Source organism: Saccostrea echinata, unplaced genomic scaffold, assembly GCF_033153115.1.
Source record: "Saccostrea echinata isolate AGI-Se365-2 ecotype Australia unplaced genomic scaffold, CSIRO_AGI_Sech_v1 ptg000009l, whole genome shotgun sequence".
NCBI lineage: Eukaryota > Metazoa > Mollusca > Bivalvia > Ostreida > Ostreidae > Saccostrea > Saccostrea echinata.
Genome location: NW_026889758.1, coordinates 10,814,023 through 10,835,251, shown reverse-complemented (window position 1 = coordinate 10,835,251; position 21,229 = coordinate 10,814,023). Strand labels below are relative to the sequence as shown.

General features: G+C 32.5%; 1 protein-coding gene across 1 annotated transcript in view; it reads left to right on the top strand.

The window, feature by feature from the left end:
• Nucleotides 1–1,699: 1,699 nt before the first annotated feature.
• Nucleotides 1,700–21,229, top strand: part of LOC133181763 (protein mono-ADP-ribosyltransferase PARP6-like) — a 31,895-nt gene continuing 12,365 nt past the window's right edge. Inside the window, exons 1-19 of the mRNA XM_061316348.1 lie at nucleotides 1,700–1,772; nucleotides 2,792–2,928; nucleotides 3,680–3,772; nucleotides 3,859–3,948; nucleotides 4,669–4,808; nucleotides 5,696–5,787; nucleotides 6,340–6,403; nucleotides 8,585–8,675; nucleotides 9,445–9,505; nucleotides 9,626–9,724; nucleotides 13,370–13,528; nucleotides 13,657–13,930; nucleotides 15,514–15,609; nucleotides 15,818–15,910; nucleotides 16,008–16,133; nucleotides 17,750–17,883; nucleotides 18,361–18,409; nucleotides 19,201–19,313; nucleotides 20,248–20,320. Coding sequence (XP_061172332.1) covers nucleotides 2,847–2,928; nucleotides 3,680–3,772; nucleotides 3,859–3,948; nucleotides 4,669–4,808; nucleotides 5,696–5,787; nucleotides 6,340–6,403; nucleotides 8,585–8,675; nucleotides 9,445–9,505; nucleotides 9,626–9,724; nucleotides 13,370–13,528; nucleotides 13,657–13,930; nucleotides 15,514–15,609; nucleotides 15,818–15,910; nucleotides 16,008–16,133; nucleotides 17,750–17,883; nucleotides 18,361–18,409; nucleotides 19,201–19,313; nucleotides 20,248–20,320 — 1,929 coding nt within the window. The 5' untranslated portion in view covers nucleotides 1,700–1,772; nucleotides 2,792–2,846. The remainder of the gene's footprint in view (nucleotides 1,773–2,791; nucleotides 2,929–3,679; nucleotides 3,773–3,858; nucleotides 3,949–4,668; nucleotides 4,809–5,695; nucleotides 5,788–6,339; nucleotides 6,404–8,584; nucleotides 8,676–9,444; nucleotides 9,506–9,625; nucleotides 9,725–13,369; nucleotides 13,529–13,656; nucleotides 13,931–15,513; nucleotides 15,610–15,817; nucleotides 15,911–16,007; nucleotides 16,134–17,749; nucleotides 17,884–18,360; nucleotides 18,410–19,200; nucleotides 19,314–20,247; nucleotides 20,321–21,229) is intronic.

The window sequence follows — 21,229 nt, the reverse complement described above, 5'->3', positions numbered from 1 at the left end:
AATTAAATCTTGTGTAAGTGCAAAAAGGTCAACAAAAGAAGTATGGATAAATAGAGTGTTCTCATTCGTTTGCGGGGAAAGGTATATATTTTAATCTCTTTTTGTAATTATTTGGGTGTGTTCTTCATCATATTAAAGATTGAAAACATTCTGACAAAGACTTTAGAAAAATATTTACAAATTTAGGTGGTTAATTGACTCAAAAAATATTGAGCACATTTGCCTAAATTCGTTGAAATGTGGACTTAATCTTTTATGTCAGTTGAATAAAAAAAGAATTTACTCTTGAATAATATTGCTAAATTTGGTTCAGTTAATAAAGTCTATAAACGACGATGTTTGAAGAAGTATTTTAGTGATTTATTATATTCTCACTTATGACCAGTACCCCTAAAAATGGCTGAAAATATGTAGTCGCTGTGTAAAATTATCCTTCCAAGTTGCACAGACTGCACTACATTTAATAACAAGGAAACATACCATATATTTTTAACTGATTGATAAGCGAGAGCTAATTTATCATTTTGAAAAGTTTGAAAATCTTGTGACAAAGACTTTTCCGACATAGGTTCTACCTTAAAGGTTATAATCAGGCTAATATGCGATATGAATAAGTCACAAATGTAAAATATAAGTAATAAGGTATCATTTTTAAACATCTATTGGGATATAAATACAGGTTGGTACGAGATCAAATTTACCATAAAACCCTTCGTTGAAATGAGCAATGTCATTACTGATTATTATACTGTTCATTGGCATATCTTTTCCTTATTAATGTAATAATTTCATACTTGTCTGTTCTAAATTAGAAATAAAGTTTTCTGTTCTGTTCATGGGGCAGCGCTGTAGACAAAAACATATAATTACAGTTTTGAAAATTTTTTTAAAGCTATATATGGCGTATCTGGGCTAAAAAAAAAATACGAAATTGAGTGTAGATAATCATGATATATGTTATTTACGTTCAAATTTTAATTTTCACCGACTTTAAACTTGAATAACCTCATGTTTCCTTAGTTAAATTGACTTTAAATTGTGTCTGTTATTTAAATGCGGATCGAGTCGGTAAATAAATCGGTTATTGGTTAAAATTTCTAATATCTTTGAAACGCGATTGATTTAAATTGTGTAATTTACAGGAAAGTCCTATCTTTATATAAAGTAATAAAACAAATAGAAAGATCTCTTTAATTTTAGTTCGTCTGAACTTATAAAAATTACGCCATATATGACTCTTAATGTTTATTTTTGAAAATTGGGGGAAATTGCTATATCTTAGCATCGAAAGCCTATTTTAGAATAGAATAGAATAGGATTTATTACCAAATCAGGGCCCAGTGGGCATAAACATATAACATGTATAATTACAGATAGGATAACAGACAGAATACAACATATAATGAAGAGCAATTCTTCCATTTAGTACATTGGTGGTGTTTTGAGTTTCATATGTAGACATAGGTTGTCTTGATTTAAGATATATCTGCACTCTTAATTGATACAACTATGTGCAATCATGTGTATTACTATTACCAATATTATACATATAACTGAACACATAAAAAATTAAAAATGTTGCCCCTGTATCCACGTAACATACTTATGTTATATACAAAATGTGCATACCAATCGGGTTCGGCCTACAAAAAATAAATTGAAAGATTGCACAAATTCAGTTTTGTTTTACTGGTTGTAAAAAAATGTTTTTTTCGTTTTAAGCAGAAAAGGATAAATATGAGTCTCTGAGTTGTTAATCGATGAAATAACAGGTAAGAGTCTTTTTATTTTGGAAATCAGCGAACGACAAGAAAAGGATTTCCCGCTTTCACTTTTTCTTTCCAACTATTAGCCTCAGAGCTTTAGTTTGATAAAGCTATTTATTTACAGTTTTTTTTTTGTTTTTGTTTTTTTTTTACAAACACATTTTTACAAGAAATTGGCAAAAGGTCGCAAGATTGACACTACTCATACTTGTACTGTGAACTATTAAACAGTTTAAAATACAAAAAACTGTACAAATGTTATAATAACTTTTGACCTGTTGACACTTTGAGGGTTCACATAATTTTTTATTTACATATGGTAATCATCTTGATGATCGAGCCCTAAAATTGAAAATATATTATAAACACATGTAAATATGCAAAGCAAGTAATTACAAACACAAACAATCATATAACACATGAAATATAATAGTATAACATAATGTTATTCATTACACTTTCCTTCATGATAAATACATGTATATACCTGCACTCTGAATGAAGGCCAATAATTCTTAATTTTAACTGAACCTATCCAAACGGCTTAACAGATAAAACTCATAAAAATTGAAGTAAAAGTAGATTTCGGGTTTAGCTTAGTAGATCAAAAATATTTGTCAAACATACTTCATAACCAATAGCTTTATTAACCAATTTAAAGCAATAAAAATAATGTAATATGTGTAATAAACATGGCAATTAATCCATGTTCTTACCAAACACAGAGTGCCTTGAGGCTTTTAATATATCATACACATGACTAAATCATGGGAAACCAGCACCTAAAGTCATCAAAATAGTAATGTAAAATATAGTTCAAGGTGCTGCACAGTGCATACAACAATGTAGTTTTTACATTCAGACTATTACTTAAAACTAATAAGCCTTTTAATCAAGCAATAAATATTAATTAACTTATTCAAATTAATTATGAGCTTTAGATAAACTTTGTATTTATGTCATTATAGTCACATGCCAGACCTGTAAAACGTAGGGTAACAACAATAATAATATCTGATTTATAGATGGATAATTGCGATATCTACAAAAAGACAAGAAATGCAGTGAAGTAAGAAGAAAATGACATTGCGTCAACAGAAGTTTGCTGAGGATGTCAATAGCGCTATTGCTCTCTGTGAGGAATATGATTGGCCATTTACAGGTTTGTAACTTATCGAGAGTTATCACATTTTATTTGCTACAAAGTGAGAGGTTGTGAATATTCAATAAATTACGGTCTAAAGCTCAAAAAAGAGGATAAAAATGATAAATATTTAAGATGATAATGATCAGTAGAGACAAAAATAACAAGGGTTTTGCCACTGCTTGAAATCCTGCATTATAGGCCTAACCCATGGGCTCCCAAGATTTCAAGAAAATCATGAACACCATTTTATATCACTTTTATCTTTAAAATTAACAAAAATGCTGCAATCAAGGACAGATGATATGTACAAACTTCTTTCAAAAACCATGAAATTAACAACTTTAGTCATGGTTATACATGTATAAGTAATTATGAATTTATTAAGTTTATTTGCATACATTATAATTTTTCATATAAAATTTCACAACAGTATTGGATAAAGTGATAAAAAAAAATTGTGTAGATTTATAATGATTATTGCAAAAGGTAGAATTTTGAACATCATAGAAAGTTTACAATTTCTTAATATTTGCATCATTTATAACCAAAATAGGTCCAAAGATACATACCAATCCAGGCATCCATCTTTGGGGGGTTGTTTGTATTAAATCTTTTGATTTCTACTTGCAAATTATTTAGAATGCTAAACCATTTAATAGCATTTTAACAGTAAAGCTTGTTTTTTCATTGTGCATTTAAACTGACTTCCAACATCTTGTATTGGAAGATAGCAGAGAGTGATCAAGTTTGTTTCCTTTCTTTGCAGACTTTCATCAGACAGATAATTCCTTGTCATTTGTTCTGGTAAAAGACAACTGCAAACAACCAGTCACCATCTGCATTTCTGAAGACTATCCCGGTAACCATTACACACTTTCTGATTCATTTATCAGAGATAGAAATATTGTAGCATGTATATATGTGTTTTTTTTAATACTTGAACAGAGAACACTTTAATAACCAGACCAGATAACCCAGACCATTCGGAGCATAGTAATGACACAATTAAACACATCATAATGAACCTAAACAGAGGTAGGAAACAAATGCTTGTAAAAGAAACCTTCAAAAAACATCATCATGACTTTCAACAGAAGCAAAACATATCCTCACTATCATGGTCTTCTTTAATACTGTAAAATCACACATTTTCTTGGGGTCAAATTTTCATGGTTTGAGGAAATAACTATGGGTTCGTGGGAATCATTGTCTCAAGCCACGGTCCGAAGTCCGCATATAGTTCTCTCCTACTAGTGGCTGCTTGATCACAAAAAGTGTTGTAATCTTGAATATATATGCCTCTGTGTTGTGACTTCATGTTCAGCCAGTGACAATATTTGTTTCCATCGCAATTGAAAGCAACAACTGACATCAACAGTGTACAAGAAATGTTTGGTATACTGCGATTGGGTATTGAAAGGTAGGGTAAAAGTTCATTATCCGACTATGCTTTACTTGCATTGGTTAATATTTTAATGAGCTACAAAATATTCTCTTCTCATTTAACCACGGCCAGAATGGGAGAGGATATCGTACATTTTGGCCGTGGTTTGCAACGATGCATGGGGGTTTGATTCCGTGGATGAAGAATTGTTGAGTAGTTATGTATATAACATTTTGCATTTTGTGGTGGACATAAATTTGTGAGTCTCTTCATGCCTCAAAAACAACAAAAATTAAATCCCCACGAAAATTAGTGATTTCACAGTATGTTGCTAAGAGATTGTTGATATCACAGGTTTGTAAACATTGCAGTTTTAAACAATAATGTGGAGAGATCAGAGAGCATGGAAACAGACGAGTCGTATTATGAAGATTGTCAGGCAGAGCTCAACTCCGACTGTGATGACGATGAGGAGGAGGATACCATGGATGATTACTATCAATTATCAGAGGTAAATAAGTAACTTAAGGTTCACTGACCCTCTGATATGAGAGATAACTGTCACTACAATAAATGTCTATTAATATTTACCTCAAAATATGTGTAAAAATTGTGAGCGTTTTAATTAAGAAGTAGATTTATTTTGGAAAATCATTAACTTAAAAGGGGCTGGGACACAGATTTGAAGCCCATATTTTCCAAAATTTCCTTAATAATATTATGACTTATATGTTGCTAGAGCATTTCACACAGAAATATATTAAAAGCATGTTTAGAAACTTCTTTTATGTGGAAGTTGAAGTCAACTTTATCCATCATACTTAAGAAGAGTAGAAATTTTGTTGTGTTTTATTGAAAAATATGAAGACTATAATCCAAAAAGTTCAGAGTAGAAATGTGAGAAAGCAAAACCAACTCACCAGTATCATCAGTCCATGCTCAGTGATGTAGGCAGGCTAAACAAATTGAACACACACGGTAAAGCATAAACACTAACAATAACAGAGCTCGTACACGGTTTACAAACACACGTGTTTGACATGATGTTATGAAGAATGCCGTTGTCATTGAATTCTTAGAATATTCGTGTAAGCTCAAATCAATAAACTGAAGTTATTTTTTGAATAAAAGTAGACATTTAAAATTGTAAACAATGCAACTGTGTCCAGGCCCCTTTAAAGCAAAATTTTAAATGAATGAGTGTTCAGAGGGATGAGAAACCTTAATACACAACTCCTTGAGAATCCCCATTAAAACCCTTCCAGCTTTTAATGATAACAGCTCATTGACAATCATAATTGAGCCTCTTAATAAGTTGCAGATACATTTTGTCCATATATGATGTATCTTAAATTCAAAATGAATAAAGTTTGGTAATTTTGAAATGCCGCCTTACAGGACACAAATGAAGATGTGGAGATAAACCCTGTGCTTGCCTTAGATATGGAAAAACTGACAGGATGTTATGGTGATCATGTGATGGACTACAGGTCTGTACAAAGAAGTCCTCAGAAATGGTATAGAAACTATCTCAATTCATGGAATACATGTATGTCAGAAATTATACACACACCATTTGCAGTAATTAGGAAATACACTGAAGTGGCACTTATAACTCTGCCAAAGACACATAGATCCCCCTGAAATAAGTACACATACACTGATTTATTTCAGGGGGGTTTACATATATGGTCTTTGGCACAATTATTAGTACACATACATGTACATTGTGCAGTATTAAATTTATTGAGCTATGTGTGAATGGTAAAAAAATTCAGAACTGTTACTTTTATTTGTACATACCTACAGGTATCTATCTATCTATCTATCTATCTATCTATCTATCTATCTATCTATCTATCTATCTATATATATGTATATAAATAAAGCACTAAAAATGACCAATGACACGAACAATAAAAAATTGTCAAATTTTTGACAAAAAGGTATTATGGTGGTATTATTTTGTGAGCTTGCACACAGTACATCTAGTTTGTTTTCGACACATTAGAATCCATTAATAACTTTATTTTACTTTTCAGGACGTTTGAATCCATCAATGAAATAGACATTGAAATAAGAATATTCCTCAGTTCATTATTAGAGGTAAGATAAAGAAGGGTTATTCATCCTTTAGATAAATTAGGTGTTTTATAATGCTCTCAGTTACTCAGACAACTTGCATCGGTCATAAATCTGAGAACATTTTCATTTTCCTCCTTCGAATAGCTTAGAAAATTTCAACCAATATTAGTATAAAAAATCTATAGGTGGAGGGGAACAAAACTTAGAATTTCATGAGCTCTGACTTCTGGGGTCTGAGGATCATTGCCAAACCATAAAAATTATACAATTTTCAAAAATCTTCTTTACTCCAGGACCATCCTCGCTAGCCAAGGGTTTCTGATCTGCTACTCTCCTCACAAACCCTTAGCTTATGTTGCTTTCGAAAGTCAGGATTTTTTCTCGAATTGTTTTGGAGTTAATTGACATCGTTCAAGCAATTGGTGATTCTTTTGTAAATGACAATATCTCCCTTTGGAATATATCTCGACTCTTTAGTCTCGGGAATGAAAAACACAAGTAAACAACGATCCGTAAGATAACATGTTATTCTATAAATACATGTAGCTTTTGTGTCATCCAACTTTAAGCCGATGTGCACATAATGTGATCAGGAATCTATATTGCAGATATAGATTTGCACCCTAAATAACAAATAAACATCACAACTGCTTGTTAGTTATTCTTTAAATACTTCAATTTTTTAAATATGCTGTTTATTTCTGTCGATGGCGCAATCTGTGTGCATGTGGTAAGATTCAAGATCACGAGATGTAAACAATACCATATTTTGATAGCACCATAGACCAAGAGTTTGTGAGGAGAGTAGCGGATCAGAAACCCTTGGCTAGCAAAGATGCTCCAGGACATCTAGAAGTCAAACTGCTAGCATGATTATATTGAGCAATGAGCCCTCTACCAAACTTGTGAGATTCATGACCCCATGGTTCAGGCCCCAGGGCTGGGGCTAACTTGGTCATCTATTGAAAATGCAATATATCTTGGAAAACTTTTTTTACTGCTGGACATCAAGAAGTCAAATTGTTGGCATGATTTTAACATTAAAGAACAATAAGAAGTTCACCAAAGTTGTAAAATTCATGATCCATGGGTTCAGGGATCAGACCATAGGGCAGGGCTAACTTTTCTTAGTTTGATAATGAATTTCTTTTTAGTCTCATAACGGTGAAGCCAGAGGGGACTAGAGGTTTCCTTTTGGTCTGTCCATCTGTCCCTATGTGAGTCTGTCTTACTGAGTTTTTCTGCACTTTTTCTGAATGCTTGCAGATATTGTAATGAGCTGATTTTTGGCATGTGAGTGTACCTTGATGAGTTACAGATCAAGTGTGCATTTCTTTCCATTTTGAAGATTTTTGACGGAATTACAGCTTTTTAAAATTTTTAAGGGGAATCAGATTTCTCACATTTGGGATTCCTCACTTTTTCCTAAATGCTTGCAAATATTGAGCTGATTTTTGGCATGTGATTCTAAATTAATGATTTAAAGATCAAGTTTGCATTTTGTACAGCTTCAATGATTATTGATGGAATTATGCCATTCTAAATTTTTTAAGGGAAACCATATTACTTTAGTATTCCTTATGCAATACTCTCCAATGTTTTTAACTTCTGAACAAGCAGGCAGACTATTTTTATGATTACAGAGAGTACTCAGCCCCATATCTAATTTATAAAATTGGCCCCTGGGTCTTATGTTTGAGGTCCCAGAGTGGAGCTAATTTGGTAATATATTGAAACTGCATCATACCTTTGAAAATCTTCCGCATATTGTTGATACAATTCTCACAATGAGTACTTAATCCTTTACCAAAACTGTAAAATTCCTGGGCCCAGGGTTTCAGGGTTTAGACTCCAGGGCGGAGCTAAGTTGGCCATAATACTGTGAAATCACTCATTTTTGTGGTGTCAAAAAATATTGCTTTGTGGGGACTTGATTTCATGGTTGGTGGAAAGTATTGATACTGTAGCATGGTATTTTAACATTTTGTGGAAGACATGAAATCATGGGTCTCTTCATACTGCGGAAGCATTGAAAATTAACTTCCCATGAAAATTAGTGATTCCAAAGTAATATAAAATTTATGACATTTTTAAACATTTTTTTAGCTTTACTGATCAAAGAATAGGAGAGCTCATGCATAGCTAAGATGTTGATAATGTGAATACATGTAATTGTTTATAGTTCAGTGTTATGTGTTTCAGAAAGAAGTGCTAGATGCCTGGAATTTGGATTGTTTACAGCCCTTGGTGATTAGGATAAATTTGTCAATGTCAACATACCTGGACGTGCCTAGTACGTAATTGTCTTAGACCAGATAAACCAACTTTCCTTTGCTTGCGGCTAACCTTCTGAAGTTTTGTTAGAACTGAGAAATTGCCCAAGTTCATTGAAGTGAAAGTCAATAATCCCACATCCCAAATAAAAACAATGTTGGATTGAAATAAATAAGATGGCTAATGACAAAATTGGGGAAGAAAGTAGTCTGAATACCACATTTAACATTCAAATCACAGAAGATAGATAGAGGATATCTATAATGTGTGATTTTATCCAATGAGTTGAAATGGTGTGCATTTCCTATGCTTGGCATGCAAATATATACATTATTTCAACAAGTTGGATAAAACAAACATAGAATCAAACAATTATAGGTGTTCTATTTATCTCATAGAATTTTAGATTTTTAAAAAACTTTGAGATAACCCCTGTAAAACTATGGTGATTGATTTCTGCTCAAATCCGATGATGCGTAAATTGATGATGTCATCCTGTTGATATGCAGAAAGAAAGTTATTTGTTGATACAAAATATGAAAACTGGGAATGATATCTGGTGTTTTAAAACGTGACAATCAGTCAGAGATTTATTCCATAAAAACTATTAACTGGAATCTGTAATACTGTGAAGATTTCAATAAGAATTGAGGAATCATGAATCTGTACTCTTATTTTTGTACTTCTGTCAGGCTCATTTGCTCCATAACATCAGACAGAAAATATATAAATTATACATGTATTTATATTTTTTCTTGTTGAATTCTACATAAATTTACTATTTTCAGGCCCTCCAAAATTACAGGTGTTGCATTCATCAAAAAGTGGCATTGTGAGCCAATTGCAGAAGTAAGAAATTGTTTCCCTCTTACCAGAAATGTTGAGATTTACATTAAATGTAAGAATTGTTGGTCAACATATACAGAGAGATTCATGTACACATGTACCATTAAATTTCCTGATTTGTAGGATATTGACAACCTTTGTCAATGAACAGTGGCCCAGAGTCAGCAATTCCTTATTACAACAGATGTTTGAGGAGGCAGAGCAGAAATCACAGGCCACCAGGTACGATCTACAGTCTAAGTAAGCTACAAATCAAAATCTGTCCCAAAGCAATCAATCCAATCTATAGTCAAAGTAAGTTACAAATCAAAATCTGTCCTAAAGCAATCTATCCTATCTACAGTCTAAGTAAGCTACAAATCAAAATCTGTCCTAAAGCAATCAATCCAATCTACAGTCTAAGTAAGCTACAAATCAAAATCTGTTTCCTAAAGCAATCAATCCAATCTACAGTCTAAGTAAGTTACAAATCAAAATCTGTTTCCTAAAGCAATTAATCCAATCTACAGTCTAAGTAAGTTACAAATCAAAATCTGTCCTAAAGCAATCAATCCAATCTACAGTCTAAGTAAGCTACAAATCAAAATCTGTCAAAGAAGCATACAAATCAAAATCAGTCCTAAAGCAATCAATCCAATCTACAGTCTAAGTAATCTACAAATCAAAATCAATCCTAAAGCAATCAATCCAATCTACAGTCTAAGTAAGCTACAAATCAAAATCTGTCAAAGAAGCATTCAATCCAATCTACAGTCTAAGTAATCTACAAATCAAAATCTGTTTCCTAAAGCAATCAATCCAATCTACAGTCTAAGTAATCTACAATTCAAAATCAATCCTAAAGCAATCAATCCAATCTACAGTCTAAGTAATCTACAAATCAAAATCTGTCCTAAAGCAATCAATCCAATCTACAGTCTAAGTAAGTTACAAATCAAAATCTGTCCTAAAGCAATCAATCCAATCTACAGTCTAAGTAAGCTACAAATCAAAATCTGTCATAGAAGCATACAAATCAAAATCAGTCCTAAATCAATCAATCCAATCTACAGTCTAAGTAATCTACAAATCAAAATCAGTCCTAAAGCAATCAATCCAATCTACAGTCTAAGTAAGCTACAAATCAAAATATGTCGAAGAAGCATTCAATCCAATCTACAGTCTAAGTAATCTACAAATCAAAATCTGTCCTAAAGCAATCAATCCAATCTACAGTCTAAGTAAGTTACAAATCAAAATCTGTCCTAAAGCAATCAATCCAATCTACAGTCTAAGTAAGCTACAAATCAAAATCTGTTTCCTAAAGCAATCAATCCAATCTACAGTCTAAGTAAGTTACAAATCAAAATCTGTTTCCTAAAGCAATCAATCCAATCTACAGTCTAAGTAAGTTACAAATCAAAATCTGTCCTAAAGCAATCAATCCAATCTACAGTCTAAGTAATCTACAAATCAAAATCAGTCCTAAAGCAATCAATCCAATCTACAGTCTAAGTAAGCTACAAATCAAAATCTGTCAAAGAAGCATTCAATCCAATCTACAGTATAAGTAAGCTACAAATCAAAATCTGTCCTAAAGCAATCAATCCAATCTACAGTCTAAGTAATCTACAAATCAAAATCTGTCCTAAAGCAATCAATTCAATCTACAGTCTAAGTAAGCTACAAATCAAAATCTGTCCTAAAGCAATCAATCCAATCTACAGTCTAAGTAAGCTACAAATCAAAATCTGTCCTAACGCAATCAATCCAATCTACAGTCTAAGTAAGCTACAAATCAAAATCAGTCCTAAAGCAATCAATCCAATCTACAGTCTAAGTAAGCTTCAAATCAAAATCTGTCAAAGAAGCATTCAATCCAATCTACAGTCTAAGTAAGCTACAAATCAAAATATGTCCTAAAGCAATCAATCCAATCTACAGTCTAAGTAATCTACAAATCAAAATCTGTTTCCTAAAGCATTCAAGCCAATCTACAGTCTAAGTAAGTTACAAATTAAAATCTGTTTCCTAAAGCAATCAATCCAATCTACAGTCTAAGTAAGCTTCAAATCAAAACCTGTCCTTAAGCAATCAGTCCAATCTACAGTCTAAATAAGCTACAAATCAAAATCTGTCCTAAATCAATCAATCCAGTCTACAGCCTAAGTAAGCTACAGATCAAAATCTGTTTCCTAAAGCATTCAATCCAATCTACAGTCTAAGTAATCTACAAATCAAAATCAGTCCTAAAGCAATCAATCCAATCTACAGTCTAAGTAAGCTACAAATCAAAATATGTCCTAAAGCAATCAATCCAATCTACAGTCTAAGTAATCTACAAATCAAAATCTGTTTCCTAAAGCATTCAATCCAATCTACAGTCTAAGTAAGTTACAAATTAAAATCTGTTTCCTAAAGCAATCAATCCAATCTACAGTCTAAGTAAGCTTCAAATCAAAACCTGTCCTTAAGCAATCAGTCCAATCTACAGTCTAAATAAGCTACAAACAAATCAAAATCTGTCCTAAAGCAATCAATCCAGTCTACAGCCTAAGTAAGCTACAGATCAAAATCTGTTTCCTAAAGCATTCAATCCAATCTACAGTCTAAGTAAGCTTCAAATCAAAACCTGTCCTTAAGCAATCAGTCCAATCTACAGTCTAAATAAGCTACAAACAAATCAAAATCTGTCCTAAAGCAATCAATCCAGTCTACAGCCTAAGTAAGCTACAGATCAAAATCTGTTTCCTAAAGCATTCAATCCAATCTACAGTCTAAGTAAGCTTCAAATCAAAACCTGTCCTTAAGCAATCAGTCCAATCTACAGTCTAAGTAAGCTACAAATCAAAGTCTGTCCTCAAGCAATCAATCCAGTCTACAGCCTAAGTAAGCTACAAATCAAAATCTGTCCTAAAGCAATCAATCCAATCTACAGTCTAAGTAAGCTACAAATCAGAATCAGTCCTAAAGCAATCAATCCAATCTACAGTCTAAGTAAGTTACAAATCAAAATATGTCCTAAAGCAATCAATCCAATCTACAGTCTAAGTAAGTTACAAATCAAAATCTGTCCTAAAGCAATCAATCCAATCTACAGTCTAAGTAAGCAACAAATCAAAATCAGTCCTAAAGCAATCAATCCAATCTACAGTCTAAGTAATCTACAAATCAAAATCTGTCCTAAAGCAATCAATCCAATCTACAGTCTAAGTAAGCTACAAATCAAAATCTGTCCTAAAGCAATCAATTCAATCTACAGTCTAAGTAAGCTACAAATCAAAATCTGTCCTAAATCAATCAATCCAATCTACAGTTTAAATGAGCTACAAATCAAAATATGTCCTAAAGCAATCAATCCAATCTACAACCTAAGTAAGCTACAAATCATAATTCATGGCATCCATGGTAACAAAGTAATCACAATTCAATGCAACATCAGCAAATCAAGATCCAAGACCACTGTTTCCAACCAATGAAAGAATAGGGAGAGGGTCCTCTCCCATCTTGGTAAATTTCAGTGTAAGTAATTATAAATTTACACGGGATAGTACTCTTAAAATGATTTCAGATATACTGACTGCAGGAAAGGTGGGTCACTGCAACTGTTTTACTGCCCTTAAGAAAAACTTAAAACATACAGCACATATCTTTATCTTTAAATGTTGTCAAGGTCAACAAGAGACTGATATATTAATTACATGTATTTATTTTTAGGAGGCCATACAATTTGCATCCAAATTATATGCATACATATATACCATGTATTTATAATATTTTCTCTGAGCAATAAAGGTAAATAAGCTTATTTGTAAAGATAAATACATGCTCCTGTATGTAAGTGTGAAGTTTGTTATAGCATTATGAGATTCTCTTTACTGCCTTCAGTGCTGACAATGCAGCAGTGACAAGCTATGATAAGAACATCGCACGTTTGATGGAAATGGGCTTCACTGCAAACCAGGCCATTACCTCCCTGCTACACAACAACGGAGACATTGTACGGGCACTGGAATTCTTAATGGACAACAAAGGCAGAATTGAAGGGTAGGAAAATTGGTCCTGGTTTATAAAGGTTTTAGAGGCTGGATTAGAGAAAGGCTTCAGACAATGCATGTCATATTTAGATACAGAGAATGGATGTAGAAAACATGTTGATGTTCTCTATTTTACAGATTGACAAATAAGGCTCCAGATGATGAGAGTTCCACATCCTCAGCCTCAAGTAAAAATGTGCTCTACAGTCGCCAGGCATCTGTCCCTCTCAGCAAAAAACGCATTAAAAAATTTAGTCGACTGCACTCTGTGGAGTCGAAAAGCTTGATCAGTGACCAAGAAATCATTGATTTGACTGAAGATGAAGACAACCTCACCCAAGTGGCCACGTCTTCCTGGTTTGGGAAAAACTCAAAAAGAATTCCCAGTCCAAATCTTGGTTTCCTAGTCCAGGTGAGAGAAAAATATTATTTATACCCCTTGCAAACAAAATTTGAGGGTATAAAGGAATGATCTTGTCAGTCTGTCTGTCTGTCTTTTTTGAGCAGTTATGCTCTTGCTATCACTTTGAAGTAGGGAAAGGATGATAGTTTGTACTTGACACAAAAGTTGCCTGTCATTTGAGAGTGCATTGTTCAGTGGCTTAAATGGCAATTTCAAGATAACTGGAAGAAAAAAAGAATAATTTTAGTATGTACTGTATATAAAGAAGAAGGTACGGTTTTAGATTTATTGTGCCCTAAAAATTTAATGTTATCAAAAAGTTATGAAACTGGCTTTAATATTAGTTGAGTATATGACTGTGATAAATCAGGAAAGAATATGGCATGAAGGAGTACCATTCTGGAAATATGACGTCATTAATTTGATGCATTTCTCTATTTTAAACAGAATAAGCCTCAAAATGACCAATTTCAAGGGTTATTTTCCTTAAGAAAATAGTGTCCACAGCCGTCGCCCACTTTAACTTTTGGATATGTTGTGTAAAATTCTTTGAAAAATCACATATTTCAAAATCTTAGTGGGCGATGCCTGTGGACAATATTAATTGAAAGAAAATTCCATTGAAAATTGGTGTCTTCTGCAACTTTTTAAGAAAATACGGGAAAATGCACAAGTTTATGATGTCACAATTAGCATTTAGAAGGAATTTTTTGCATTACTTTCATTTTTAAGAAAAACACAGGGTAAGATTTGTATTGAAACGGTATTTTGTTTTTTGTTAGGGAGAAGCTCTAGAAACTTTTTAATTATTTCACTCTGAACAAATTCAGAGGGACATAATATTGTTCAACCTATTTTTCTGATCTTGTACAGTCTTAATGAAACTATACAGTTAAAATATTTGTGTATGCACCATTCAAAATGGATATTGAGGAAGGTTAGTTTGGGAGACATATGCTTTTTCTTGCAATAGCAAGGTTTTATGTCATGTCTATATATTTAATTAGAGTAAGAAACTCTTGGATCTCATAATTAATAAAAAACTTGCTTAAATTCTGATGGTATGTCAATGTCAGGATTATGATTGGCAGGTACATGTAAATGTAATGTTCAAAACTAAACCTTTTATAACGAGGAATATAACAGATAGGAATGTCAGAAGCAGTCTGAACTCAAAGACACATTAGTAGATTACACCTGACATAAACATTGTATGAGGATCTGTCATAAACATGAGTCAAGGTTATTTACTCAAGGTCAAGGACACAGAGAAAAGGTTTGATGAGTTATAGGATTTGTAATTTTATGAATTTTCTCTTGGTATTTTCTGGTTATTTTGAAAATGATATCTTTGGTGTAATTTGATTCATATTTAACTAAGTAAAAATAAATACATTGCAAGTGCATGTTAAACATGTATACATACATATAAGTAGAATTTATGTTTCTTATGTGTAATGTGTTGATAGTTATGTTACTTATTTTTGGTAAGAAAGAGTCTTACAATTTGTATATTACATGTAAACACAAGCAGATACTATAATACATGTATCACAGAAATTTTTTTAAATTAAATTGATCTTTTTTTTCAGATCTACCAGTATGCCAGGCAAAGATTACCTACATTAAATGAGTTCTGTGTTGTTTGTGATGATGCACATGTGTTTCAAAATGGAGCTATGTTAAAGGTAGGTACAAAGATACATTATTCTAGTACAAGTAATTCACCTTATGAAATCATATTGTTACCATGTTCTTTCAAACTTGCATTCTCCAACAGTATCTCCTACTTTTATGGCACTGTGTTTCACTAGTTTCTGTGTTCGTATCAGTACAGTCACAGTAATGTCACATTTACATGTTGGGAGATTCTAATTAAGCCTTGTCTTCTTTCAGCCATCTGTATGTTCCAGGGAGCTATGTGTTTTTGCATTCCAAACTCTAGGTGTCATGGCTGATGCTGCGGAATCCGTAGCAACTGGGGCACAAGTAAATATCGAAAGCATTAAATGATATTTAAATTCTCTGTTTTCACCTTGTGTTTGTTATACTATTTTTTAATTTGTGAATTTATTCTATAATTTAGGTAGTAGATTTGCTGGTTGCCATGACACGAGCTGCATGTAATTCTCCAAGAAAAGATGCTATATTTACTCCTTATCCAACAGTGGTGGACCCCAACTGCTCCACAGAGTTAGCCCTCAATCCAAAGGTAAAAGGGAGGACACTGCTTTTTCACTTACTAAGCAGAAAAGCAATTACAGTACTTCATATATCTCAGCCTTTTTGATATAGGGTATGGAGCACTCGTGATTTTCGTGCCATTTTTTTATTATAACAAGGATGACATAGAAGCCCTTTAGACTCAAACAACACATCCCTTAATAGTACACAAATGTTCCTCTTCAAAATAAACCCTTTTCAGCTACCTTACATTTTCATGTTGAAAATGTTTCATGCTGAAAGCAGGGCCCTTTGAGATGGCCACCATCTCAATGATATCTAGTTTTGAATGTAGGCAGACAGTCAGTGCTCTAATGATGTCTGAATTGAATAAATTAATTTGAAATACAACTACAATTCAATTTGCCAAAAAATATGATGCCTATTTTTACATATAATTTTAAAGTAAAATAGAGACAGAGAAATATCGGTGATTATTACATTTTCAACAGTGAAATACTGTGATTTATTTATTGAATAAAAGTGATATTCTCTCACAGTGTGAAAGGATACCAAAATGATATTCTCTCACAGTGTGAAAGGATATCAAAGTAAGTAAAAAATAATTTCTGGCCTGTCAAAAGATAGAGCTAGTAACTAACCATCTTGATAGAGCTAAAACGGCAAATTTCTTCCCAAATATATTGCTAAAATCCATGTTCTGTGATGTTTTCAAGCTCACAACTGCTATGACGTCTCAACCGCTCAACTATGATGTCAAGCCTACGACACTGTGTTAAGAAAAGACAGAGGCAAAGGGAAAATGAAAGAAAATGTAATAAACAGAAAATTAAATGTTTTGTAGATGAATATGGAATTTATTTCACTCATGAGACAGGATTTTTTTATATTTTCACTCGTGCTTCGCACTCGTGAAAACATCAAAAAATCCTGTCCCACTCGTGAAATAAATTCCATATTCATCTACAAAACATTGAATATCCTCTATATATTATACTTTCATGTAAATTATTTGAATCTGATTTGTCTAGAAACATTTGTTAAAAAACAGTTACCCTCTGAATGATGAAACCACGCCCTCCAGTGTGATAGAACGTAGCAACAGTCAACTTTGCTTGACAAAGGGTGATATTTCAAAAGAGCGTGCACAGTTCTATGTTAATTGTATTAATATTAAATGTTCAGTATAATGTAATGAATATTGCATCTAGTTGAGGATAGGATTGAAAATTTTCACCCCTCCAAAACCATTGTGGAGGGAGCCAAGGTTGACAATGGTTTTCTTGGGGTGAAAATTTTCAATGTTATCCTCAACTACATGCAACATTTATGTAGTGTTAACTGAACTGAATGGACTTATGATTTTGTGGAAAGATTGTTAAAGTCTTACCTAACAGCCAGATTAAATTTGGTTATAAAGAATTAAGGAACTGTAAAGAAATATATAAGAAAATTGTGAACAAACCAGGTCTCTGTTACATATAATAATATATCTCTTATAACAATAATAATTCTCCATACATGCACACAACGAGTAAGTACATCACAGCAAAAAAATAAAATTAAACAGATTTTCAATTTCTTTGTATATGAATGAAATGTTTATTAGAGTGTGCTGAACTAGTGCATATCATTTTATTTTAGTCGAAGGATTATGATCTGGTGAAGAGAATCTTGGGTTGCATCCCTCCCACTGAACAGCTGGCGAAAACAGACTCCTCAAATATAAAGAAGGGCCTAGATACCCAAAATAAACTGGCATATCCTTTACTTCAGTGGTAAGACATGTGATATCTCTGCATGTATCATCAGTGATAGTCCATTGATATCTCTGCATGTATTTTTATTGGTAAGACTAGTGATATCTCTGCATGTATTTTAGTGGTAAGACTGGTAACATCTCTGTATGTGTCTTTAGTGGTAAGACAAGTGATATCTCTGCATGTGTCTTCAGTGGTAAGACAAGTGATATCTCTGCATGTATATTTAGTAGTAAGACTAGTGATCTCTCTGCATGTGTCTTTAGTGGTAAGACTAGTAATACTCTGTATGTGTCTTTATTGTGAAGACTAATAATGTGGTAAGACAAGTGAGATATCTATGTAAGGTTAGGATAATTAAATGATATTCTCTATTATCAATATAATATAATATTTGATGTCTATTTTATTATTTTGAAAAAATACTTTTGCATATTTTGAAAAAATCTAATGATGGATATTAAAAACTGATAAAATCAAAATGCTATTTTACAGGATAATTTCAAGTAACAGATCACATATTGTAAAGCTTCCAAAAGAAAGGGTAAGATAGTTTCAGTGGAATATGAAATAATTAAATTTGATATGCAATACAGTGGAATATGAAATAATTAAAATTTGATATGCAGTATACTGCACAATGTCATATATGAACTGACAGGATAAATAACAAAACCATACTGTCGTTTTTCATCCCAACACTTTTTCATTTTAAGCAGGTATCTGTCTTCTTTAGCCTAAAGGTTAATAATCTGTCCATGAAATGTATTATAGAGTTTTATAATTACCTATGTCTAAATATAGTTGTCCACTACAATTTCACATTCTAATTGGCATTGCTCATGTTGCTTGTTGAGTAAATCTGTGATAAAATAAGCATTTACAAAGATTACTAAATTGCTTTACATTTGACAGTGCCTTTACAAAGATTACTAAATCTGCTTTACATTTGACAGTGCCTTTACAAAGATTACTAAATTTGATTTACATTTGACAGCGCCCTTACAAAGATTACTAAATTTGCTTAAGTTTACATTTGACAGTGCCCTTACAAAGATTACTAAATTTGGTTTACATTTGACAGTGCCTTTACAAAGATTACTAAATTTGATTTACATTTGACAGCGCCCTTACAAAGATTACTAAATTTGATTTACATTTGACAGTGCCTTTACAAAGATTACTAAATTTGATTTACATTTGACAGCACCCTTACAAAGATTACTAAATTTGATTTACATTTGACAGTGCCCTTACAAAGATTACTAAATTTGATTTACATTTGACAGTGCCTTTACCGGTACAAAGATTACTAAATTTGATTTGTGTTTACAGTGCCTAGAATTCATGCGAACCCCTCATCAGTACCTGTTGTTAAACAGTCCTCCAGCAAAGGAAAAGGTCTTCAGAGAGCTGAAAAAGAATCATGGCAGTACATTCGCCTTCCAGTGAGTTGTAATTAGCAACAAGTAGTGTATGTCTTAGACATTACTATACCTCCACTTGAAAAGGGGGGGGGGGGGTAGTGATGTTTTTTTTAAGATTTTGATTGGACAGATATTTTGGGTTTGCTATAGAAAACATGGACACTGCCATTCTTTCTATAACATGGGTGGTAGCCATCTCTTATTTGCAACTCCTTCTTTACCACTGAATTAAGTTTTGTGAGACTATCACAGAATCTTTATTTCATAGTTCCACTGTGTACCTCCTATTTTTTGTTTTGATCGGACAGATATTTTGGGGGTTCCCCTAGCAAAACATGGACACTGCCATTCTTTCTGTAATATTGGGGATACCCATCTCTTACAAACAACTTGACGTATACCACTGAATAAAACTTAATCAGATTTCCACAGTCTTTATTACATAGTGCCATTATGCAGCTCATCTTCTATGTTCTGCTTGGACAGATTTGGAGTTTTCCATTGTAAAACATGAGCTTTGCCATTATACTTATATGGAGGGAGGGGGTATCATATTGTCAGCTCATTGCTCACAGTATCTTTAGTTTTGTTTTCAGATGTAAAGTGCATTGCACATGTATCTAAAAGTATCAAATATAAGGATTAATTCCTGACGAGAGGGTGGATGTATTACTTATTTTAACATAGTCAAAATTTAGTGCAAATATAGTTCAGGGACTATTAGGCAGACGTGAATAAGCACTATACATATTTGTAAGTAAGATTATGTTTACATGTATTTATATATATTTAAAAAATCTTATTTTGGTGTCATTTATAAATAAAAACACATAGGTGTCAAAATACATGTCCCACTAAAATAATAAATATATCATTGGTATAATGTACTCAGGATATCTGATTTAAACTTTATTTACATTGAAATCAGTAAAATATCTAATCTGATTTATTTCAGTGGGTCTAGTATAGAAAACTGGCACTCCATTATCAGAGAAGGTTTGATAGTGGCATCAGGAACAAAGCTACAGGTAAAACACATGTATCTTACCACAAATGTAAACAAAGCTACAGGTAATACACATGTATCTTACCACAAATGTAAACAAAGCTACAGGTAAAACACATGTATCTTACCACAGATGTAAACAAAACTACAAGTAATACACATGTATCTTACCACAAATGTAAACAAAGCTTCAGGTAAAACACATGTATCTTACCACAAATGTAAACAAAGCTTCAGGTAAAACACATGTGTCTTACCACATATGTAAACAAAGCTACAGGTAAAACACATGAATCTTACCATAGATGTAAACAAATTAAAGCTACAAGTAATACACATGTATCTTACCACAGATGTAAACAAAGATACAAGTAATACACATGTATCTTACCACAGATGTAAACAATGCTACAGGTAATACACATGTATCTTACCACAGATGTAAACAAAGCTACAGATAACACACATGTATCTTACCACAGATGTAAACAAAGATACAAGTAATACACATGTATCTTACCATAGATGTAAACAACGCTACAGGTAATACACATGTATCTTACCACAGATGTAAACAAAGCTACAGATAACACACATGTATCTTACCACAGATTCTCTAATAGAACAAGGAAGTTTAATCACAAGTTCAGTGTATCTAATGCTAATGGCACTATAAACTGCATTCTCTTAATATAAGACCCAGTATGCAAACCTTGGGAATTACTTCCAATTTGATGATTATTTCATTGATTTATAAATGATTTATTAAAATTTGATTTATTTTCAAGGCATTTATTTTTAAGTATAGAGAGTTCAACATTACAACAATTTGGATTTTTATCATATTGACTATATTTGGTCAGTTTTTAGCTCACCTGAGCCAAAGGCTCAAGTGAGCTTTTCTGATCAAAATTTGTCCGTTGTCTGTCGT